Source organism: Hemicordylus capensis, chromosome 13, assembly GCF_027244095.1.
Source record: "Hemicordylus capensis ecotype Gifberg chromosome 13, rHemCap1.1.pri, whole genome shotgun sequence".
NCBI lineage: Eukaryota > Metazoa > Chordata > Lepidosauria > Squamata > Cordylidae > Hemicordylus > Hemicordylus capensis.
This window is the reverse complement of record NC_069669.1, coordinates 15526704-15551920: the sequence shown is the minus strand read 5'-3', so window position 1 is coordinate 15551920 and position 25217 is coordinate 15526704. Positions and strand designations below refer to the sequence as shown.

The 25217-nt window shown below is 44.0% G+C and overlaps 1 protein-coding gene across 8 annotated transcripts in view; it reads left to right on the top strand.

Annotated features, from left to right (window-relative positions):
* MAD1L1 (mitotic arrest deficient 1 like 1) overlaps positions 1–25217 on the top strand; it is a 578229-nt gene that overhangs the window by 20942 nt on the left and 532070 nt on the right. For all 8 annotated transcript variants that reach the window (XM_053276888.1, XM_053276891.1, XM_053276890.1 and 5 more), the window contains one exon: positions 774–835. In XM_053276888.1, coding sequence (XP_053132863.1) covers positions 774–835 — 62 coding nt within the window. The remainder of the gene's footprint in view (positions 1–773; positions 836–25217) is intronic.

The following is a 25217-nucleotide window of genomic DNA, read 5'->3' as shown; positions in this document are numbered from 1 at the left end:
TGAGCCAAGACTAGCACAGCTGGCTGGGGATTGGGGGAATGTGGATTAAAGGGAGATGGTGCAGAATAGAACTCAGATGAAATATTCATTTATTTAATAAATTTGAATGCTGCCAACTACCAAAGTCTCTAGGCGGTTTACAGCATAAAACCGACCAATAATTTAACAGTTAAAACCTAGAAAAACCAGATTAAAATATCCATAAAATATAGCAGTGGTGGCATCATTAATCTGCCCATTAATGATATTTGGGGTTCAAATGAACTGTTGTAAAGGGTGCATATGAGTGTGGAGTGTAGGACATCTTGTCTTGCAATGGGAGGGGCTATGGCTGTAGCACATGCTTTGTTGAAGGTTCTGCATTCAATCCTGGCATCTCCAGGTAGGGGAAGATTCCTGTATGAAACCCTGTAGTGCTGCTGCCAGTCAGTGCAGACAATTCTGATTTAGATGGACCAATAACTTTATATGTCTTATCTGCAAGTGGTTTTAGTCTTGCATGCACTACTAAAGCACACATGCCTTGCAAAAGAGCAGCCACTTTGCTATCAAAATCCACCTGAGGCCCCTGTGAGTAAGGTTAGATTTTGCACAAATGGGTACTTTAAAAAATACTTCTACAATATTAAATGTTCTACAATTTTCTGTCAACATTGGTGCATGTCGATAAAGACCTTTAAAAATGGCTAAATTTGGGGAAGTGAATGGAAAATACAGCAGTGCAAATTCAGAAGCAGATGTAACTTTTTTGTCCATCTCATTTCCTCCTTTAGAAACTACAAGGAAAGTTGAACATCTGGGAAAAACTGGACCAGAGCACTGGCTTAGATATCAAGTATGTGAAGCATGGGGGTAAAACTGTGGGCACTAATGTTTGTCTTCAATCAGAATAATGAAAGATAAAGAGCTCTTTTACATTGTTTTCTCCATGTGAAGAGGCTTCTCCCTCTTATCTTCGGCCAAGGGTATCAAAGCTGGGTCTCCATATGTTGTCGGACTACAACTCCCATCATCCTTTGGTCATTGTGGATGATGGGAGTTACAGCCCCACAACACCTGGAGACTCAAGTCTGAGAATCCCCACCAGGCAGTATGTGCATAATTTAAAAATAAGGCATTTGAGAATTCACTAGGGTTTTTAATTAACAGGCTCTGTCAGATTTAATGGAGCATTCATTCAGTTCTTAGCTCTCTAGAGATTGTTTCCTAAGGATGTTGGTCATAACTAAGCACCACTGAAATCAGTGAGACATGTTCTTTGGGACTAACTTAAGTCCAATTAATGTCAACGTGACTTCATCATGCCTAACTTTCTTAGGATACAACCCTAGATGTTCTGCTGGTGAAGCTGAAGGACTTCCTTTGAAATAGTTCAAGAATGAGTAGAGGCTACATTTGCTGTTCTGTCTTTGCTAAGTGTCCTCCTCACAAGGGACTCTTTTTGCTAGCCTGTTGGCTCTCAGTCCATAGAATGTCTTTCTTCCTCTCATTTGCCTTTTTATGATAGTGGTGGCAGTACCTTTCTGTCTGCAACTTTGCCTTCAGTATAAATTGCATTACCTTTTTAAAGAGCATAATAGCTACCCAGTTTTAAAAGGCCTAGTCTTGAGACAGTTCCTGTGCTAAAATTGGAGAGTTGATGTAAGGTATGTGATCCTTTGTTATAGAAACTGGGTAACTAGAGCAGGTGCGTCTTGAAACTCCCCTGGACTCATTTCCTCATCATACTGGGGAACTTTCTCCAGCAGGAGAAAGCAGTTTGCTTGCTAATGTGCCCAGGTTGAGTAGCTTGTCAGTGTGCAGTTACTCTTGCTAAAAACCTTCGGCTTTTGAACATGGTTTGCAATATTGGCTGTAGATATCTCGCACACTGCTACTGCTACCACCACCACCACCACTACAATGCTACAATAGATACTTATATACAACAAAAGTTTCCAAAGCAGTTTACACAGAGAAATAAAAAATAAATATGGCCAATCCAGTTAGCAGGGTCACTCAAGCTGATATTTCATTCAGGACCCAGTGCTTTGAGTTCCTGCCACTAAAACTTTCCTTTGATGGGCAAAGACGGGGAGCTATTTTTTTCTTATCTCATGCTGATTGTGTCACTGTGTTAAGGAATGCTAAAATGAGGCTGCACTGAATGAAATGGGCTAAAAGAAATTGCTGGGCATACATTGCACTCATTTTTGTTGCAGGAATAGGGGTACACAAATTTAAAGGGAGACCCAATGTCCCAGCCAAGATACCGTCATGGTACCCTCTTGTGTTTTGCCTACATGTTTTCCTTTGCTGTCTTCTCACTTAATGCTCAATTCACTAAGGAAAGGGCTTACTGTATATGTAGTTATGGATGCTATGGATGAATTGTGCTGGTTAACATGGTATGTTCCCCTCCAGGATTGGTACTATTTACCTGAATCCAGGAATATATTTTTTCCAAGTTCTTTGATGTTAGAAAGCAGGAGGTCGTCTTAAACTCATAGTCTGCTTCTTTTCAGGCCAATACAGTACAACTTGTACAGTATTTAACCTGTATTTTTAAAGTGGTCATCTGAAATCCGGTGTCATCTTCTATTTGGGAAAATACAAACAGAGGTAAAAGGTAAAGTGTGCCGTCAAGTCGATTTTGACTCCTGGCACTCACAGAGCCCCGTGGTTGTCTTTGGTAGAATACAGGAGGGGTTTACCATTGCTGCCTCCTGCGCAGTATGAGATGATGCCTTTCAGCATCTTCCTATATCGCTGCTGCCCAATATCAAGGATGATGACATAAATGGTTAAAACCCTTTGGTTAACCAAATACTAAATTGTATAGCTTTTGTTGGTGACAGACATTAAGCTTTCATTCTAATACTGTAACAGTTTGCTCCAGGGAACTTGCATGAGGTAATATTTCTGTTAGGGATGCAGAGTTGGGGAGGAGAACTAGACTTCTAGTAGCAAGCATGCATTGTCCCCTTTGCTAAGCAGGATCTGCTTTGTTTTTCATTTGGACTTACAGTGGATGTGAGCACTGTAAGATATTCTCCTCAGGGGAAGAGGCCATTGCTTGGAGCATCTACATGCTTGCATGCAGAAGGTTCCACATTTACTCCTTGGCATTTCCAGGTAGGGCTGAGAGAGACTCCTGCCTGAAACCTTGGAAAGCCACTGCCAGTCTGTATTGATAATACTGAGCTAGATGGACCAATGGTCTGACTTGGCATAAAGCAATTTTCCATGTTCCAAGTGTTAGAGATCCAGTTCAGTTTGTTTGTGGTAATTGATTGTCGTCTGATGCCAATAAAATATTTTGATAGACTTTAGCACGCACGCGCTCTCTCTTGCGTGCGCACTCGCACACACACGTACGTATCTATCTATCTATCTGGCCCTTGGAAGGCAGAAGCCTGTTCTCTGTGTCTGAAAACATTTCATCTTATTGGTAGCTTCCACTGCTTTCTGCCCCTGTCGTATGACCCATATTATGGTACTTTTGTGAAGGTCTGTTGCATTAAAACCAAACCCCAAAGAAGTAATTTTGATTAGTTTGTTTCCATCAAAGTAAACCAAGTTGATAACCACTAGATGGCAAACTTCCTTTGGTTGGACTAGGAAACTGTTTTCGTCCCACTCTGTTAGGCTCCATGCAGTAGAATAAATCTCCTTAAAGGCAAGAAAGATTATAATGGTGTCAGGTAGGAGGTAAGGTTTGTAGTGCTCCCCTCTGATAAACAGCCGGGGAAGAAAGCACATGTATGCAGGTGGCTGGCCTTGCTACCATGCAGGAAATTGGTGGTTCCCTCCTTCAATGGGCTTTAGCCAATGCGAACAATTGCTTAGTGTAGCCTTAGGAAGAGCGTGAACTCTTCCAGTAATGGGTTTTATCTCCATACTGTATTGACTTTTATAGAGTAAGCTAGCCTCTCTTCTGTGAAGGAAAGCCCGTTTGACATATCAAAACTGAAGCATAGGAGAGAGGATAAGCCCACACAGCTAAATTACACAGTGTTTTGATGATATAAAACACTGCATTTTGTGCACTATTGTGTATTCCAGACGTAACAGGTTCTAATCAGAATAAAGGCCATGAAGCTAGGTCTTGCATACACACAGATTTAGACGAATCTCCATTTGGGCTCTGAGGGCTTATATTGAAAAGCTAGTGAAACAAGATGGAGATCATATACTGAATGAGAAAGGAGTTGTAGATGACAATCAAGAAGAGCATGTGCACTAGATCTTTGTGGACATCTTTGTTTTTAAACAGATGGCTTGTGATTCTGTGATCAGGAAGGGTGGTGAGCTGCTGTACACCCCCCTCCCTTAGAAAAAGCTGAAAAAAGATCCCTAGTCAGTAGAGGGAAGTGCTGGTCTTACAAGGATTCAGGCCAGTATACAGGGATTGTTTCTGCTTTCCACCCAGCCTGCCAGTTACTGGCATTGGGCCTGAGCCAAAAAGATTCAGTATAAGTTGCTAGTGTCCACCTGTTTCTCATTCTGAAACAGCTGCGTACCAACGGGTTGACAGGGCTAGAGGGACAGGTTCTGACGTAGCTGAGACCAATTAAGGAGAGGAACATGGCCCGTGTCTCCTTCGGAAAACACAAGCATCTTGATTTGGAGACGGACTGGAACCAGCAGCATCCATATTTGTCAATTATACCTGCAACACAGAATAGAAGGTCCTACGTGCAGCAAAGAAAGCAGGAGGTAATGAGACTGGAACTGCCCATTCTGGCTGGTGTGTGGCTGTTGCTAGAATTGGCCCCTGTGCTGTCATCTCCTCTTTTAGTGCTACATTTGATGCAGGAACCTTACCCAGTAAATCACCTGGGAGCCACTAGGTATTTGGGAAGGCTGATAGTTAGTGGTGGAGCATCTTATGCATGTATGTATGCATGCGTGTATTTATTTATCACATTGATATACCATTCCATATAAAATCTCTGGGTGGTCTACAAATTAAAACACAACAATAATTACAAATTAAAACACAATGATAATTAGAACTGTAAATAATAGGAAACAAATTAAAATAAACATCAATAAAACTTAAAAACATTATAAGCTAAAAGCCTGATAAAATAGGTGCATTTGCAAGAGTCATGCAGATAGCCCCAGGTTAATTCCCTGCTATCTTCCTGGGCTGGGAAAGACTCCCATCTGAACTTTAAAGAGTCAGTGCAGCTAATATTGAGCTAGATGGACCAGTGGTTTGACTTGGTATAAGGCATATGTAATAGCCAACATTAATAAATGTGTTATGCAATGTCCTCACACTATGAGCTTCCCTGCCCCTGCAAGCACCAGCAAACTCACACTCATTAGCATCACACACTTTGTGTTACTGAACGATACTGCTTGGAGAGACGAGGATGAGACACTTTGCCTTTGCTTTCAGCAGCAGACACACTGACTGGAAGGGTGTAGTTCTGGTCAGAGAGTGTATGAGAGTGTCTTGCTAATTGCCCTTAATTATGCAGAGCTGCTTCTGTGGGATGTTATCTTGTCACGTTTGCTCCTTTGAATAAAAGGAAGCACAAAACCATCTTCCACTCTGTCCTCCTGAACTGTGGTTATCATTACCTTTTTGTAGAATAGAAATAGATGCAGAGTTCTGAGGAATTGGGACCCTGGTATCTGACTCAAGGCTGATAGGAATCTTTCTTACTTCAGTAAGGTGTGGAGAGGGAAGCAGAATAATGTACCTTTTTGCGAATGACCCTTAATACAGCAAAGGCCCTGCTGCTAAAATGAAATACATTCTCTATCATTATCATTGCCTTTACATTATTCCTGGCAGATAAAGATCACAGCGGCTACCACTGGAATTGCAATCACATTTCCATTGCACTGCTTGACTTAACAATGTAAATTGGAGAAGGAAACGGTCTTGCTTCAACTTCAGCCAATCTGCCAGCATTTTTGATGTACTAGGGAGTAGCTTAGAGAGTGGCGAGAGAGGATGTGTGGAAATGATGGTGCCTTAACAGTGCTTCAGATTATGAGGGTTTGTTATCTGTGGGCAATTTTTGGATGTGCCTTCTCTATGGAGGAGAGGCTGGTCTTGTGGCAGCAAGCATGAATTGTCCCCTTTGCTAAACAGTGCCTACCCTGGCTGGCATTTGAATGGGAGACTACATGTGAGCACTGTAAGATATTCCCCTCAGGGGATCTGACCGCTCTGGGAAGAGCACCTGCATGACAGGGCTGAAAGAGATTTGCCTACAACCCTGGAGAAGCCGCTGCCAGTCTGGGTAGATGATACTGAGCTAGATGGACCAAGGGTCTGCCTTGGTAGAAGGCAGCTTCCTATGTTCCTTTCACCTTAGGCAAGCTGGTCCTGCAGCCTAGCTGAACCACTGAGCTCAGTCTGCCAGGCTTGGAATGGAACCCGAGCGCAGTTGACATGAGATGAGGCATGAGCGCCTAACTGCTGGCAGCCCTGGTTGCTTATACGTGCACACACCCATATATCTAGATACACATACACACATCCTGGTGCCTTACCCATTCCCAAGGAACCCCAGGTATCCTTGTTATTTTCTGGGTGCTAGACATCAGTTTACAGCAAAGCATCCTGCAGATTTCACCCCTCTTGTGTGGAGTAACAGAAGCAATGAGAGTTCTCAGCGTGCCCCCTGGGACTCTATCTGGAAAAGCAACAAGAGAAGGCCTTGGGCTTGTGATACCTCCCTCCTTTTTGCCAGCTCTGCTCCATTTGTCTCACTGCAGAGAAAACGTGACAAGCATGTTGGGAGATCCTGCATTGCACTTGAGTCAACAGCATTGTGTTTGCAATTAGATAAAGAGTCCCCCTTTTTTTCTCTTCTGTGGAATAGATTGTAATCCTAGTCATTGGTACAGATTGATACACAATAGTGTATCTATCTTATAAAACCAAGACAACAAATGTTTCTTCTCTCCCCTCCCAGCACTCTGGTGGTTTTAGAATGAGGTAAATTAGTGGAAACAATGGCTTTCCATAAAATAGCAATATCCACTTGATGTGGTAGAGGCAACACAGCAGATGCCTGAAAAGGAAAAATGCCTTTCAGCTAAACTCCTTTTGTGAAGATGTGTGAATAAAGGAAGTGTGGTTGTTGATGGACATAAACATTCAGGCGGGGGGGGAGCAAATTGAGTTTAAATAGCCTCATCAGGCTGCTAATGAAATTTTAAGTATGTGAGATGAGAAATACTAACTTGGATAAGAAATGAAGGAATAGACTATCTTTTCTCTCCCCCTCCCATTGTACATGGGTTAGCCAAACAGCCTGGTATTTGAATGGGGAGCTGGATCCAATCCAGTGAAGGTTGAAGGTGATTGGCAAGGTCTTGAGAGATGAGGACATCTGTGATGTTAGTATTCAGGTTTTAAATAAGCTCCATGTATTCTGGAGCAAAGTAGCTCTCTTGATTTTGCTCTTTCAGTTTTATTTCCACCAAATTGCTCATTTTAGAGAAGTTTCCTGCTAACTGGGCAAAGAGGCACCTTTTGAACGTCGTATTGGTTTTCTTTATTTAGGAGGGGGAGAGCAACTGGCCCTATCCACTCCCAGCACAGTAACTCCAGTGACTGTTTCTGGAGTCTGTCTCATGTAATCCACCCTGATTCAAGATGGCGGAAGCGTGAATGTTTGAGGCGCAAGTGGGCTAACTTGTGGAAGGTCTAACTGATTTGAACCAAATTAGGTACAGTTGTAGTCAGTCACACACAGGGACACCTCCATGACATAGTTTGTGATGATGTCATCCACCCCAGTTCAAGATGGCAGACATGTAAACTTTTGAGGCACAAGTGGGCTAACGTGAATCGTCTAGCCAATTTGAACCACATTTGCTACAGCTATAGGGACACATATGGATGCCCCAATGGTGTAGTTTGTAGTGATGTCTTCCACCCCAATCGAAGATGGTGGACATGTTTGAACCAAATTTGGTACACACAGGGACACTTCAGTGGTGTAGTTTATAATGATGTCATCCTCCCGATCCAAGATTGGAGGAGACCTGGTCTTATGGTAGCAAGCATGACTTGTCCCCTTAGCTAAGCAGGGTCTGCCCTCGTTGCATACAGATGGGAGACTTGAAGTGTGAGCACTGTAAGATATTTCCCTTAAGGATGGAGTCACTCTGGGAAGAGCATCTAGTTTCCAAGTTCCCTCTCTGGCATCTCCAATGCCAGGTTGAGAGAGATTCCTGCCTGTAACTTTGGAGAAGCTGCTGCCAGTCTATGAAGACAATACTGAGCTAGGTAGACCAAAGGTCTGACTCGGTATATGGCAGCCTCCTAGGTTCCTATGAAAGTAGGCAGATTAGTTCTTACTAAAACAGTTTGTTATTTCTCTATGTAAACCACTTTGGAAACTTTTGTTGAAAAGTGGTATATAAATATTTGTTTTTCTAAGGTTCATAGTGTCTGTGTTAGACTTCCTTGGCGATTCTCTCCTCACATTGATGCTGAATTTGATCACACTGTGGTCACTGTTCCCTAAAGGTTCATCACTGACATCTTGCACCAGGTCCCGTGTACCACCCAAGCTTAAGTCCAAGGTTACCTTCTCTCTAGTTGGTTCCATGACCAACTGTTCTAGGGTACAGTTGTTCAGTGTATCTAGAAATTTGGCCTCTTTATCATTACTTGAATACACCTCTTCTAACCAAGCAAATAGACATCTTTTTAAAGTGGTGATTCTCTTTATTTAGCAGAGGGAGAGCAACTGGCCCTATCCATCCCCAGCACAGCATCCCTCCAGTGGCTGTTGCTGGTGTCTATCTTGTTTCTTTTTTAGATTATGAGCCCTTTGGGGACAGGGAGCCATTTTATTTATTTATATCTATGTAAACCGCTTTGGGAACTTTTTGTTGAAAAGTGGTATATACATATTTGTGGTATTCATATGTGAATTTACCCAACCTATGTGTGGGTAATTGAAGTCACCCATTATTACAGCTCTGTGTCTCTGATCCCTCCCTCATTTGCTTCGGCAACTCCCAGTTACTGTTTTGATCAGGAAGGCGATAGCACATTTCTAGTAGCACATTTCCTTTCAGACTTTCTGTTGTCCCCCACAGAGTTTCTATGGAGGGCTCCAGTCCACCTAGATTTTCTAGCTTGTTAACATACAGTTCTACTCCACCCCCATTCACCCCTCCCTGTATCCAGGAATAACAGTTACCCACTGCTTCTCACGGTTTCCTTTACGCCCACTATATCTATGTTTTCATTAGAAACCCGGTTCCATGCATGTCCCTAGAAGAAGAGAATAGCAGCTGACGGTTCCATGAGATCAAAACTTGCACGGCGCCTGTAATTTTTCAGTAGTTAGCTGTGATTTATGAGCTGTAAAAAGATTGTAACTTCATGACTGTTGTTCACAAGCTTCCCTATGTAAAACAAGCTGTCACATCACAGTGGGGATTTTCTGAATATAAAAGAGGAAAAATAAATATTAAAGAGAAACACAGCTATTCTTTGCTTTTCTCTCTTGCTGCTTGTCAATGCTCAAAGCTCAGTGGAATAATGGCTTGGTTGCCTATTGCATAATTCTAGATATGGGCTAAATTTGGTCTTGTAAAGGAATATAGTAGGTAGACTCCTAAGCTCACATGAGTCTTGAGGAGCTTTTGGGGAGGAGAGTTGGTCTTGAGGTTGCAAGCATAAACTGCCCCCTTTGCTAAGCAGGATATGCCTTGGTTTTCATCTGGATGAGAAATTACACGTAAGCGTTGTAAGATATTCTTCTTTGGGAATGGAGCCATAGCTCACTGGAAGAGGATCTGCTTGCATGCAGAAGGTTCAAGGTTCACTACCTGGCATCTCCAGATAGGGCTGGGAGAGACTCCTGTCTGAAACCACAGAGAGCCGCTGCCAGTCAGTGTAGACTAGGGAAACCCATCCTAAGTGTTTCATCACTTCGAATTCAAGGCTTCAAAATGCTTTGAGCTGCACCCGCTGAATTGCTTTGGCGAGCAGTGAGCGGGCACTTTAAAAGGAAGATGGCATGCCTTACCTGCCCCTCTGTTGCCACTTTGCCATCCCACCGTGTTGCTCTTGGCATAAAAATGTGGTGTGGTGCAGCTGCAATGCTGCCTGCAGCAGCCTACAGGTGGTGTCAACACATAAATGGCATCATTCTGTGCATGCATGGATACCATTTTTGTGGTCAGCATGGCATCTGCGCATGCACAGACACCATCGACATGTCTTACCTGCCTTCCTCCTTTTAAAGCGCCCGCTCCCCTGCCATGCATGAAACGCTTTGTGCACATCCCTAGTGTAGACAATACTGAGCTACTGGTCTGGCTCAGTAGAAGGCAGCTGCCCATGTTCCTATACTGAGGGAGCACTGAAGCAAATTGGGGAAGCTAGTCCACTGACTTGGGAGGGCAGTCAGTCACTGGATAGTTCCCGTGCTGGACCGTGCTCTCAAGATCTGCCATACAGGATTAATTCCCAGCTGATGCTGTTGCTTGATATCAGGGAAGGCTGTTCTGCTACGATGATCATCCATGCAGTATCACCTACGGCTTTTGCTAAATTATGGCCCCATGTTCTGTGTGGATTGCCAATTCTGTCATTTCATCTACCACCGCCACCCTTCTCTTTTTCCCTAGTGGTCAAAAGTTGCTCCCTCCTTCTCTTTTTGTGTATGGTTTCTGGGTTCATTGGAAAAACAAACAGAGAGGTAGGTTGAATCCTTAGATGCTACATTTTCATAGTGGGTTACAAATGCATTTTTGAACAGGAAGGATGACAATTGATTTGGTAATCCAATTTAAACTAGGTTGTTGGAATTGAACTTGGGACCTTTTTCATGCAAAGCAGGTGCTCTGCCACTAAGCTATGGATGCTCCTAATGAACACTTGGCGTTGCCTTCTATTTAGTTAGTCCATTGGTCTTTCCAGCTCAGTATGGTCTGTACCAACTGGCAGTGGCTCTCCTCTTTCCGTTCCCTACCTGGAGATGCTACCAGGTGTTGGACCTGGGACCTTTTGCATGCAAAGCAGATACTCTGCCAGCAAGCTATGGCCTCATCCCCACTTGGAGGTCACCAGGGCAGTGTATGCATCACTAACCACAGTTTATAGCTCAACGGAACATCCAGGTGCAGAGAAACGGTATCCTGTGAGTTTACAAGTTGCTTGGCGACAAACGGCCTTGAAGGTCAGCATCATATGGATGCCCTAACTGTGAACACTCCGAGGCATCTGCTTGCGGCAGACAGAATGCTGGATTAGATCAGGGCTGCATAGTTTTGGCCCTCCTGCTGTTGTTGGACTACAGATCCCATCATCCCTGGCTGTTGGCCACTGTGACTGGGAATGATGGGAGTTGTAGTCCAGCATCAGCAGGAGGGCCGAAGTTGTGCCTCCCTGGACTGGTTCTAGCGATGCAGTTCTTAGGTTCCTCTGCTTTATTTCTCGCTAGCGGAGAGGCTGTGGGAAAGCAAGCTGTAGTGAGAGGAGCTGTTTCCCTTTTTAAGTGTGAGGTGGCCCTTGAAGACGAGAGAGAGGTTGAACCAAAGTGCTCTGTGTTGTGAAGAGAAGAGATTTCCAGTGTGCATACTCCTCCCCCCCCCACACTCTCCCCCCCCATAAAAAGCCACTTCTAGGCAAACAGTCATGCCTAATGTAACTACAGTGAAATTATCATTTAAATAGCAGAGGCTAATCGACAAGAGGATAGAGTACTGCTGTCAGAAAGCTCAAATGCTCACATCTTATTTTTATTCAGTCTGTCTTTTTTGACATTTCTACAAACACAGTAACCGCCAAAGTCTCTGACTCATTTATAATCTTAACTTTTCCTATTTCCGTTTAATTGTCCTTCATTTCACTTCCAAACTGCTGTGCGTGATCTGTCATTGCAAAGAACTTTACTGGAATGTACTAAGATATAAATGGGGCCTGTTCTGTGATGTCTGTGTGTTCACACCACTTTGAAAATATGGATTGATGCATGGCACCGCTTAATGTATTGAACCACTCTACTATACTTACAGTCACTGGGGAAAGAGGTTGGATTTTTGCCCTCTGCTCTTCTGGTATGTGCTTACAGGTGAAATGAAGTGGGGATTCTAATCTGATTTAACATGACAAAGAGCCTTGTGGCACCTTAAAAACTTACACATTTATTGTAGCATAGGTTTTCATGGAATACATTCCACTCAGATAGATGCATGGTGTAATCCTTAGTTGGCACTCAGCCAACCACATAACCCTCTGCCTACCGAGGATTGCATTTCATGCACCTTATAAAACAGACTGTAGTCCATAAAACTATGCTACAATATAAATTAGTAAGTTTTTAAGGTAGTTGTAGCAAAAGCAACAATGGTTGCCTTTCTGAAAGATTAATCCGCTTTAGTAGCCATGAATATGGCAGGCCTTTACAAGTTTTCTTTGGGTCCATAGGTTCCTATTGGTATAGGATCCTGTGGGGGTGTGGGAAAAAGGTTAATAGTTTGTTAAAAATTGTCTGCCTACTCATTTCTTTTGTGGGTTGGGTGGTAGCACCCATCACGCCCTACCTCCCAACCCACTTTGGTGTCCCTAGGAGCTACCCATGGGAAACAGCAGAGTGTTTCAAATTACCTATTGTTCCCTATGGCCGGAACAAGTTTTGCTTTACAATTTGTAATGTATTTTGCAACCCTTCCTTGAAAACCACTGCAGAAGCACATAGTAAAAGGAAATCTTTCACTGACCCAGAATCCACTGTCAGCCACAATGCCTGAGCTTCAGTAACATCTCTCACACAGTGATGACACTTACATTCCTAGCCCTGCAACAGCTGCCACAGAAGCACCCTTATTTATTTATTTGACACTTAGCAGCAAGCATAGCTATAAGCTCTACAAGAACAACCTCAGCCACATTTTGACTGAGTACAACATGTTGCAATGCAGATTGCAGAGCAGACTAGAGCAGTGAGTGAAGCATAAGGCCAGACATGGAGCTCATCACAGCAATCACCAAGAAATATTACAGAGAGTACGCCAGAGAGCTGCTATTGCCCATTTCTTGCCTTAACACTGTTCTCACAAACAAAACAAACCACAACTCAAGGAAGGCAGGGACTCAAGTTCTGCCTTTGTCAATCTGAGATCCAGCAAAGCTAGGCATTTATAGCAGCAATAGCACAGCATATTATACTCAGTGCATGTTTTCCTCTATGTGGGCTCTCTTTGCCTCCCATTCCCTTTGAATACATTTTGAAATTCCCTCCTTTTGTGTCCTGCCCCCCCAGCCAATGGAGTTGCCCATGACAACACTTGATCTGTATAACAAGCCAATCAGAAGCCAGTGCCAGAAAACCAATCAGCAAGGGGAAAACAGGTCTCCAAAATGGTGCTCGGAATGGCAAAACGTTTCAGTAGAAATGAGGGTTCTGTTCTGAGCCCAAAACGAGCCCTTTATTTAAAGTGTTCTGTTTTGTGCTTGAAACACTTGAAGTGGCCCACCTCAAATTGAAGCATTTTGCTGTTGAAATGTTCTGCATATCCTTATTTTAGAACACTTATGTATTGCAATTATCTTCTTTTTTTGGTAAAATCTTACCCAGAAGAGTGTTTAAAGTAGCAATGTCCTTCCTCTGAAATACAAATACTTGGTTTAACTTCTTAGCTTGTGTACAACTTGCTTTTAAACGTTCTCGCTTTTCTCCGTCTTTCATTCTCATGTTTTGTTACCTAAATGCAGCGTGCAGGTTTACTGGCTCTGCTTCTTGGTTCTTTGAGAAATAGTGGGAAAGGGTTGCAGACTGGGAAGATGATTCTGCTTGAAGTCAGCAAGCTGAATGAAAGCTGGCACAGAACTGGGTCATTCAGAGAATTGTCACGTTGACATTGGTGAGGACTCCTAGGTTTTGAAGGGAACCTGGAAATGGTTCTTAGCAATAAATTTAAATGCTGCTCTCAAAGTGTTGGTGGCTCTTGTTTGTAAATGAGGTATTTTGAGGGACTCTGTGGAGAATGGAGCCAAACCTATCTCAGCTGGATGCAAATAAAAGCTGCTCAGGACATAAGATTTCCCACGGCGGTTTCACACACTATGCAGCAGCAAATCCCAGATTGCAACCATCTATAACTCAACAAGAAGCTTCAGTGAATTGTGGCTCTTTGTGTCTGTCCTCACTGTAGAAGACCGTGGGACACATACTGACACCCAAATTGACTTTTTTCCAGGGAGATTGCATTGTGAATTGATTTAAATTGCCCCAAAAGGGACAGTTTCAATCATTGATTTAATCAAAACTTTCCATTATTTGGATGCTACCCAAATAAAAATATATAACATTGTTAAAGTATCCAATTCGATCCAATTACAGAGATCATGCAGTCCCGGCCATACTGATAGGTTTTATCTTCAACATCTGTTGTCTGATTACAATGACAAAATATGATAAATTAAAATGAATGAATGAATGAATGAATGATTCAGTTTCCTTAAATGTGGCTAAATTTGTTTTGTAGCCTGTAAAAAGTATTCATCTCCTTGATACTTGCTTGATGATGTAATTTCTCCCCCCCCCCTTTCCCCCAGTGTGTTATATTATATGATGATCATTTAGCTGGTGGTTGAGATCATACAGAGCAAAGCAGCACCAGTGCAATGTGAGGAGCAGGCAAACAACCCAATTCCAGTCAACTACATTGATACACTGGAGAAGGGGTACTTTTTGACTCCCCTTCCCCAGAATGGCTTCTGAGCCATCTGAAAATATGTCCCTGAGCGGTTCCTTAGGAAGGGGAGGTCAGTAAAATATTGTCCTTTCTCCGTTGCAGTTAGTTGGAAAGTGGTGTCAGCTTGTTTCCTTCCATCTATCCGTGCTTCCTTGCTCTATATATCTGCCAGTGTAAGTAATGTACAGACATGATGGTGTTCTGTGGAATGGAGGCTTAGGGGAAATGCTGATGAAACTTGCAAATGCAAATGTTAGAGGTTTTGACATGATGGGTACTTACATCCTCAGATTTCTCAAGCTCTCTCTGTTGTTGCCACTAGATACTCTTCTGTTAAGTTCTGACTAGTTATTAGCATAAATTAATGAAGTCTCTGGAATCAGCTGTATAATAAAACAATTTTAAATTTCCATTCTATCCCTCTCTTAATAAAGAAAACTGCCAGGCGGAGTCATTCTGTGCATCTTCTGGTGCTCTTTTGTCCCTGTTAAATAACGTGAAAAAACAGACTGGACTCTGACTTTTCTTGAGTGCATATCATATAATGTGAATTAATGCTTTTAACAACAACTCTGTACAGTAGTTGTACTTGTGAATGTTTTCTGACAGGCTTGGGGGAGAAGTTGGTGTGTGCTGTGGGGTGTGTTCTCTGCACTAGAGGCAATTTATTTGGGCAGCTACCTCTGTCTCATCACAGCTGTGTTGCTTGGACTTGGAAATGGATGGTTTTATTTATTAACGAATTGTTTCTTTCTCCCCCACCTCTGCCCACCCATCCCAGTTTTGGCAAGCCTGCGTGCCACTGTCACATTTTGCATCTGGTGGGATTTTTTGGCATAACCCCTCCTATTCCCAGCTTTGTGGCTCTGTGCACTTGCCTGCAAATTGAGCATGTAGATTTCAAATGCATTTTGAAGCTATTGGCATGAAGCCTGTTAGTGACTAATGTCATGTAATCTGGTGGTTTCCTGAGAGAAGATCTGCCTTTTGGAGAGGTGTCCTCCTTGTTATAACTGAAGTGCCTGGCACTGGAGAATGCCATCTCTACTGCTTTGCAATTGGTGTACCTGGGAGGCCAGTCGTAAGAAACTTTGTTGGAGAACAGTATGCTTCTCACAACGTTCTGAGTTTTGATTTTAGTGATGGAAGTAATATACCATAATGAAACTGCACATTCATTCTGTTTCAAAACTCCACCCCCACCCCCGACACTTTCCTCAAATAACAATCCTTCCAAAATGCAGCGGCTAGAGAGCAAAACACTTGGCTTGTTCTGGTTTTCGATGAAACATTGTTCAGCATTTTGCTTCTCTTAAATTGTGGGGATGTAGAAATACCTGACACTTAACTTCAAGGCTATTCCATTGCATCATTAAATTGCATTAGTTTAAATCCTTTACGATATTTGTGTCTATTTACAAGATCAGAATGACCTTCTGTGCCTGTAAGTTTGCTCAGTATCCCCGTCTAAGGCGAAAGAGGAGGTGGAGAGGATTAGAGAAACAGCACCTTTCAGGTGCCTGGTGGTATCAAGGGTTAGGGGTAGCGGCACTGTTCGGTTTCCAAATAGGCTGAAGAGGGCTTGACGCGATGTCTGAATTGAGCTTCATTCGCAGCTCCCAACCCCTGCAGCCATCTGCAGTGTGGGGATAAATACTGGCCTACCTTACAGAGGAGCATCAAGGCTTACGGGGAATGCTTTGAGCAAAGTAAAGTGTTCTATAAATACTAAGCATGAAGATGACCGTGATGGTTCTTGGAGAACTGCTGGTTGTCTCATGGCTCCTTTTTCTTGCTCCAGGAGCAGCTTTGTGTCCTGCCTGTGGCAGCTTTGGTTCTTTTTTTGTCTGGGTTTTGTCCCTTTATTCCAGACTCTTGTTCCCTAGGAGACGTTAAGAAGCTTAACCTAGGAGGGCAGGACACGCAGTCTTCTCTCTCCAGGAGGTGTCTCCGTGAGGCATTCTGTCCCCAGGAAGCAGCTTTGGAGCTCTGCTTGCCTTGCTCTTGTCGAAGGCTTGAGATTCCCCCCTGCCCAAGCAATTCGCTTTGTATCTGTTTGTACAGTAATGGACTGCATTTGTTTCCTTCAGAAACATGCTTTGCTGTCTGGAATGCTTCCATTTACAGCCAGCCCTTGCCAAATTAATTTTATTTAATTATCTCCTTGGGCTAAGCTTGAATAAATTTTGTGTTAAAGTCGCCATTTCTCTCTCTTCTGAATGAAATGGAGTTAATATCCTTGTTAAAATCTGATTAAAACTAAAATTGAGTTTTTTGAAGTCTGATTATCCCATGAAATGGAATTTTTAAACCTAATTACGAATGGATTTGCATACGTTTTTCAGCACCATTGAAAAGAAGAGTTGAAATAAATTTATTAATGAAATCCTCTTCTGCTGTCTCCTTGGGGCATGATTTGATTGTAGGCGCATGTGGATGTGGGACGGAGTCATGAAGAGAGATTCACCCCCCACCCCGTAATTTTCCTCAATTCACAGAGGAGTCCTTACCAAGACTCTCTCTTACCTTTGCACTCGTTTTCTGTGCTGTGCAACCAGCATGGGTAACTGATGGAATTTCTGAGGGCGGCTCCAAGTTTTCATCTTTGTTATTTCTTAAAGCTTGCTGAGGGAAAGATTGTGAAAGGATAAATCTATTCTATACTGGACCCAACTGAATGATGTTCTTCATCGACTCATTATGTCAGGACTGCACAACTTTGACCCTCCTGCAGACGCTGGACTGCAGCTCACATCATCCCTGACTATTGGCCACTGAGGCTGGGAATGATGGGAGTTGTAGTCCAACAGCAGCTGGAAGGCCAAAGTTGTGTTGCCCTGCTTTATGTAGTCCTACAACTGGTACCAGGGCAGAGCAACCTCTGTAGCCTGATAGAACTTGTTATGGAGCTGGTGCTCTGCCTCCTCTCCCCAGGAGAATCAATTTTAATGCTCAGTGCGAGCCTTGAAAGTTAGGCCAGGTCCTTCTTTCTCTTCTGACCACTGTGAAAGCAGCAGCCTTGAGAATTTTTTCTGAGGGATTCAGCGGGAGAGAGAGAGTGTGAGTGCTCTTCAGTGAGCTCTTTGTGAGACTTTTTTGCCCTTGTAGTCGGAAAGCTTCTCTTCTGTTAGAATTAGTTGGAAAATGCATCTTCTGCCTCCTTTAGTCCTGTGCATGCAAGGAGAAGTGGGTCTACTTATTTATTATTATTTATTTATTACATTTATATACCGCCCCATCCAAACGGCTCTGGGTTTGCAGAGCAACAAGAACAAAACCCGCAAAACAGTCATTTTAAAAACAATCAATACAAATGAATCTTTAAAACAATTGTAAACCAACAACAATTAAAACATTTGAAACAGTTTAAAAATCCTGAAGGTCCAGGCCAAACAGGTAGGTTTTAAAGGTTCTCTTGAAGGCCAGCTACAGATTTCTGCCGGGAGCACATTCCACAGCCCAGGAGCAGCTACAGAGAAGATTCACCTCTGAGTACCAGACGTACCAGTGGTAACTGGAGACAGACCTCCTAAGATGACCTTAATGTGTGGTGGGGATCATGCAGAAGGAGATGCTCTCTAAGGTAATCTAGACCTAAGCCATTCAGGGCTTAAAGTTAATAACCAGCACTTTGTATTTTGCCCGGAAACATATCAGCAGCAGCTTTAAAACAGGCATAATATGGTCTCTCTGGGTTACCCCAGAGATGAGTCTGGCCGCTGCATTTTGAACTAACAAGTTTCCGAAGTATGTACAAAGGCAGCCCCATGTAGAGTGCATTGCAATAGTCAAGCTTGGAGGTTAACAGCTGATGCACCACTGTTTTGAGGTAATTCTCTTCAAGGAATGGACACAGCAGTTGGATCAGTAGAAAGCACTCCTGGCCATAGGCTCCCCCATGAGATAACATGGTGAGGCTTGGATCCAAGAGTACTCCCAAGCTGTGTACCTGTTCCTTCCGGGGGAGTGTAACTCAATCCAGCACAGGAAGATCTAACTCATCCTTCAAATTCCGATCTCCTACAATGAGCACCTTTGTTTTGCTTGGATTCAGTTTCCATTTGTTATCCCTCATCCAGTCCATTACTGCCTGTAGGCAGGCATTTAGGGAATGAATGCTATTTCCTGATGATGATAAGGAGAAATAGATTTGGGTGTCGTCAGCATACTGATAACACCCAGCACCAAATCTCCTGATGACCCCACCCAGCAGTTTCATGTAGCCATTAAAAAGCATTGGTGCCAGAATGGAGCCCTGAGGAACTCCTGTTTTGAGGAGCAGTTATCACCAAGCTCCACCATCTGGAATCTACCCCAAAGATAGGAGCGGAATCACTGCAAAACAGTGCTTGCTATCCCCGACTCCCCCAGGCGATCCAAAAGGATACCATGGTCAATGGTATCGATGTCGCCGAGAGATCCAGAAGAACCAGTAGAGTCACACTCCCTCTGTCAATTCCCCGGTAATGGTTATCTATCAGGCTGACCAAGACCGTCCCAAGCCCATTGCCAGCCCTAAAGCCAGTTTGAAATGGGTCTAGATTAGGGCTGCTCAACTGAGGCCCTCCAGCTGTTTTTGGACCAACTCTCATCAGCCACAGTGGCCAATAGCCAGGGATTACTGGGGTTGTGGGCCCACATCTGCAGCAGGGCCAAAGCTGAGCAGGTCTGGTCTAGATAATCAGTTTCCTTGAAAACTGCCTGGAGCTGGTCAGCCACCACTCTCCGAGACACCTTGCCCAACCATGGGAGATTGGAGACAGGCCTATAAATATCCATCGCTAGTGATCCAGGGAAGGCTTCTTAAGTGCTGTAATCATTGCCTTGTTCAAACAAGGAGGCATCCTACCCTCGCTCAGCGATGTGTTAATGATATTAACTAGGCCACCCCCTACAATCTCCCTGCTAGACAGAAACGGCCAAGTTGGACAAAGTTCCGGAGAACAAGTGGTAGGTCTCACTGCCCCAAGCAGTGTGTCCACATCTTCAGGAATCAAAGATTGAAATGGATCCAGTCTAATACTGCAAGAAGGATTGCTGGACACTCCATAGACTTTTCAGAAATAGTGGATTCCAAGTCAGCTTGAATACTTAGAGAATCATTCTATCATGATTGTGGTAGAAAGTCATGACCACTGCCTTTTGCCTTGGTGTGGAACACAAACCTGAGTGTTGTATATATGGGCAACATGTTAGATCTCCAAGTCTGCTGCACAACTTTGGCTCCCCAGTTGTTTTGGACTACAGCTCTCATCATCCCTAGCTACAGTGGCCAATAGATAGGGATTATGGGAGTGGTAGTCCAACATCTGCAGGAGGGCTGAAGTTGTGCAGTTTTGCTCTAGGTACATGTGTCCTATGATTGTTCTCCCTTTTCCCTGTATGGCAATACTGTTTGAAAGTTCTCTTTCTAACTTTGAGGAGTGAAGTTTTATGTGCCAAACTAGTAAGGCTCTGGAAAGATCTTCAGAGTTCACAGATTTTAGTGCAGGGCTGCTTGTGATCTTGCTAGTTGGGTATTATGACCTGGTACAGCGGAGTCTGCCTCTGTGTTTGCTCCTTGCCTGAGATTCCAACATGGTTGTCAACAAGCAAGCCAGCCACAATATATGGCTGCCGGGCTGTGTTTGGATGAGTGGATCAGAAGCTGTGCAGGCCTGTCTTAAAGATGGAAATGTACACTGCACAGCAAGTTAGATTTCATGTATCTGATACAAATTGACAGACCGCACTCATATTTTAAAAAAAGAAATTTAACACCACCCTTGAGTAAGGTGGCTGCATATTCTTAGATCATGGGGAGGCAACCGTTGGCACTTCAACTGTCATTGAACTGCAGCTTCCATCATCTAAATAAATTGTGGCTGGAGATGATAGGAGTTATATAAAAAAAGAAAGTGTGTGTGGTGGGGGGGTGGGGGGTGGGGCCGAGAAGAACTTCCAAAGTGCTGATAGATTTTCCCAGTATTGGCCCACTTGCATAAAATTGATTCAGTATTGCCTTACGCGTTTTGTGAAAATGATGTTTGTGATTAAATTTTATCTACCCAAGAATTGCCTCTGAAGAAGAGCATTGCCTCGAAACACGTAAGGCAGCACTGAATCAATTTTATGGAAGTGGACCAATAAAAACATATTGAGAAAACCTATCAGCACCTTGGGAGTTCTCCCCCCGCCCTTTTTGCCTTGGATTGGTTGGTGCTGTGTCATTTTTCTCTCCCTCCCCCTGTCTTGCTTCAGATGATGGGAGTAGCAGTTCAACAACGGCTGGCGTGCCAGCAGTTGCCTATCCCTGAGTTAGATTCAGGAACTTAACTTGTGCATTGATTGCAATTGCCTCACAGTAATGGATGGAACATCTGGGCGGGAGGAGCTCAACAAGTCTTGTGCAAAAACAGTGAGTAATGTTGTGGCACATTGCAGACTTAAGAACTGTGGTATAAACTAGAGTTACCTTGTATACACCTGTTCCCGCAGGATATTGTCAGTCTGTAAAAAGGCCACAGATGCATTGTGATTTGTTACTTATGTGGTACTCTGTGAGTAACTGTCTTCACAGAATAGTTGTAATGGTCTGTGAAGAAAGACTAGCATCCTAGAAATAGTAAGTTATAATTTGTCCCGAAGAAATCAATTTCTGATTCAGAGTTTCAAAAGAAAGCGGAATGGTCCCATTTGATTTCTTCATTTGTACTGGAGTCAGGTTCTTGTCCACGTTGGAGGTACCCATCTCAGGACATACTTGGCATTGTGTTTGTATAGCTACACTGCTTCACACAAAATGCTGAAGGTATGAATTTAGTCTCTGCAAGTGATCAACTCTTCATTTCCAGGAGTCAAGCTGAGGCGATGTCAGCATGCCTGTGACAATGATCCAGCCCTTATCTTAATCCCAGTTGCAGGAGCCGGTGGCAGAGCCCCAGGGAGTGGTAATTGAGTTTGGCTCCTCTGAGCCCTCCCCTTGATGCAGGCAACCAAACTCATGCACCAGTTTGTTAAGGAATGAGCTGGCAAAGGAGAACAGTAATTGCTGAAATGCCACCGTTTACATCTTTAATGCGATTACTCTCCAGCAGTTTCACTTTCTATGAATGAGTCCTCAAGTCTGTTTCCTTTTCTTTCTTTCTGGAGTGGATTATTCATTATTTATGGATGATGGCGATTTGGATTGGCTTCTACTCAAGGGTTTATTATATCCACTTAGCACTGAATGCCTTTGGCACATATGCAGACACTCATCCTTTATCGCTTGTTCTTATGTCCATTGGTTTAGTGGATGGAGAAACTTTGACACTACGTACCTAGCACGTGAGTGAGTGCGTGCGTGCATGCGCGCACACACAAAAGTTGCTATGGGTTAGAAGGAATGTAATGTTTAAACAGCTGTATACTGATGAAATATAGTTGTATTTTTTGCATTTTGCAGCTGTGTAAAACCCGGGCAGCATGTTTTGGAAGAGCATGCTTAGAACAGAAGCTCTGAAAATTGTGTAGCTGGGAGTTCTTTCGCAAGGGTACTAGAGAGGCTTCTGTATTCCTTCCAAGTTATTTTTGTGAATCTCTGTGCTGTACCTTTTTAAAAAGAGTAAGATACGGGGACTGACTAAATTCTGTGATTCATTTTAACTGTTTAGGCTTGCACTAAATTTGTGAAGTTTAATCTAACCAATTTAATTGATTTTAAAAGCTTGGACTAAAAAGGTGCCCTAATTAGGCAGCAGGTTTTTTAAAATAAGAATTATTTGGGATGCAAATGCCTATAAAGTAGCAAATGGTGAGCCCAAACATGAGGCATTCTCCCTCTCTCCCTCCCTCCTTCACAAATGAGGGGATGCCTCTCCCAAGAAGATGCTTGCCATGACACACACTCGTACATCTTGAAAAGCAAGGCACGTTTTTTGCTTCAGAACTATTGTTTTATTCGTATGCAAATTTAATCAGTTAATTGAGTAAAACTCATAGAATTAATCAACGAAGAATTTTCTAATCAAGTGACAGGCCTACTTTTTATTCATTTACACACTGCTATCAGTGTACATGGTGGCTTACAGAGGAACATAAGCAAAAACAAAAAGTCTAGCTCCTCTCCAAGACACTTACCTAAATATTGACAGTAGAGGAAAGAGGCAATGGTAATAAGGGACTGGTATGAGCTAATGCAGTTACGTGCATTTCAGATTCAGCAAGTGAGGACGTGGACAAAGGTTTTAGGCTAAGGACTGAAGGACTGGATGGGTTACATGCTGAAGTATAGGCAAGCCTATACTGTAGTGATGTCAGCCCTCCATTGGTGCCATTGAGGAAGCTTCAGAGGGGCATAGCCCTGACCACCTGGCCAAAGCTGGTTGATTGTCTTTGGAAGGGATGCACAGAACCAGTTTGATTGCGAACTGGACTGCTGCGAGTGGGGCCGGTTCGAGCAGCGAGATTGTGAACCGCTTCAGATCAGTTCGAGCTGGTTTGTTGAACTGACTGGCCCAGCCTGCCGGTTTGAGAACCACCTTGCTTTGGTGTGGTTCGGTCTGAATTCAAACTGAATTGCACCAAATGGTCTGTACGTGCCTCTAGTCTTCAGCCCTCTGCCTTCAGAGTGACTTGAGTTAGGGGAGCCATCCTCCTTGGCCGTGTTCCTTTGGGATTATGGAGATCCAGTATTTGTTTTCCTCCCGACATCAGAGGTTGCTCCCTAATTTGCTGCAAGGGATAGCTGTCTTGCTGCATCTTGAGTTGCAAGCGCGGTCTGTCTCTCTGCTGCTTCTCAGCATTGACTCTTCCTCGCTCTCCCTTCTACCCTTGTCCCAGAGAGCTGAAGAGGGAGCCTCTTGTACTCCTGCATGGGACTTTGGCTGCCCGTTCAGCAGCGCCTTTCTGGCCCAGCTGTGTAAACCTTATCTAGCGGGGCTGTAGAGCCATGAAGAGCTCATAGAAGTTCGCCCATAGCAGTTCTTCATAGCTCCCAACACTTCCTTCACAGATTGATCATAGTATTTGTATAGTACTTTTTCCTTAGTGCTCCCCTTATCTCATAATCCATATGTAGGTCTTCCTGTATTATCACTATACTAGTATTTTTAAGCCCGTTATAATAACGGGCGCTAGCCTTCCCCCCCCCTTTATGCGTTCTTCATCTCCTTTTCCTTTTGTGTGTGTGTGTGTGTTTGTTTGTGTCCCTGGTGTTGTCTCCCCCCCCCTCTGTTTGTTGCTCACTTTCTTTTTGTCTTTGTTTTCCTCCGCTGTTGGACTACAATTCCCATTGCTTTCAGAGAAGAAGCGAGGAGCTCGCGAAAAGAGCTCCTCTCTATGCTATGCTGCTGCCCAGACTGTTGTAATGGATGCAAATGATGCAACAGGCGTCCTTCGCGTCCATACCGGCAGTCTGGGCAGAGGCTTACCACAGGGAGAAGCTCTTTTTGTGAGCTCTTCAGTTATTCTCGGTGGAGTTTTTTTTAATTGTTGTTTTTGTTTTTGGACGATTGCTGCGGGCTGCAGTGGGCAAGTTGGGTTTGGGCAGCTGGTTGGGTGGGAGGGCGATAGGCAGGGGCGGCGCAATGTTCAAGGGTGTTCTTGTTTGTTCATTTTGTGGGGGGGGATGCGGGGAAGTTGTTTTTCGGCTTCTTGGAGGGTGGGTGAGCGGGCAGTATTGCTCTGCTGTATGCCGTTCTGGTCGGCGTGGCAGGCCTCGTTGGCGGCTTTGCCGCCACCTCGCCCAGCTTCCCCGTTCTCTGTTTTGTTTTCTGGCTGCTGCCATTGGCCCCGGCTTTTTCGGGGCGGCCGCCTCTGGCCGTCTCGTCCTGCCGCCACTAATGGCCGAGGCGGCGGCTCTGCCACCGCCTCGGCCAGTCTCCCCCTTCCCCGCATTCCCGGCTTCTTTGGCCGTTTTTGGCCGCCCAACATGGCCGCCGGGTGCTGGTGGCTGTGTCTCTCTTGGACTGTTCTGAGCATGCGCTCCGCGCATGCTCAGAACAGTCGAGGCACGAATGCACGCTTGGTGTCCGTCCATGGACGGACACCAAGCGTTTTATTAGAGAGGATTATTGGTTGTACTGGGGGAAAAGTCTAAGATCACCCACTGAATTCATTGCTGACCCAAGATTTGAACTAGTGACTCTTAATTGCTATACCTCACGACTTTGGCAGTAGGGTGCATTTAACTGTTTCCCCTAGGCTTAACAAATTAAGCTGCCATTATTATTATTGATGTAAAAATCGAAATAAGAGTCCCTGTCCTCAGGAGACGTATTAGGGAGGAAAGGAAAGCAGGATCAGTTGGTGGTAATGGTGGTGGGAACCAGGGCAAATAGCTGTCTAAACAGGGTAAAGTTGTGTCGTCGAGTCTGTGCCAAGCCCTGGTGATCACAGAGCCCTGTGGTGGTTTTTGGTAGAAGAGGGGTTTACCATTGCCATCTCCCATGCAGTATGAGATGATGCCTTTCAGCATCTTCCTGTATCACTGCTGCCCGATATTGGTGTTTCCTATAGTTTGGGAAATATTCCAGCAGGGATTCGAACCGACAACCTCTGGCTTGCTAATCAAGCCA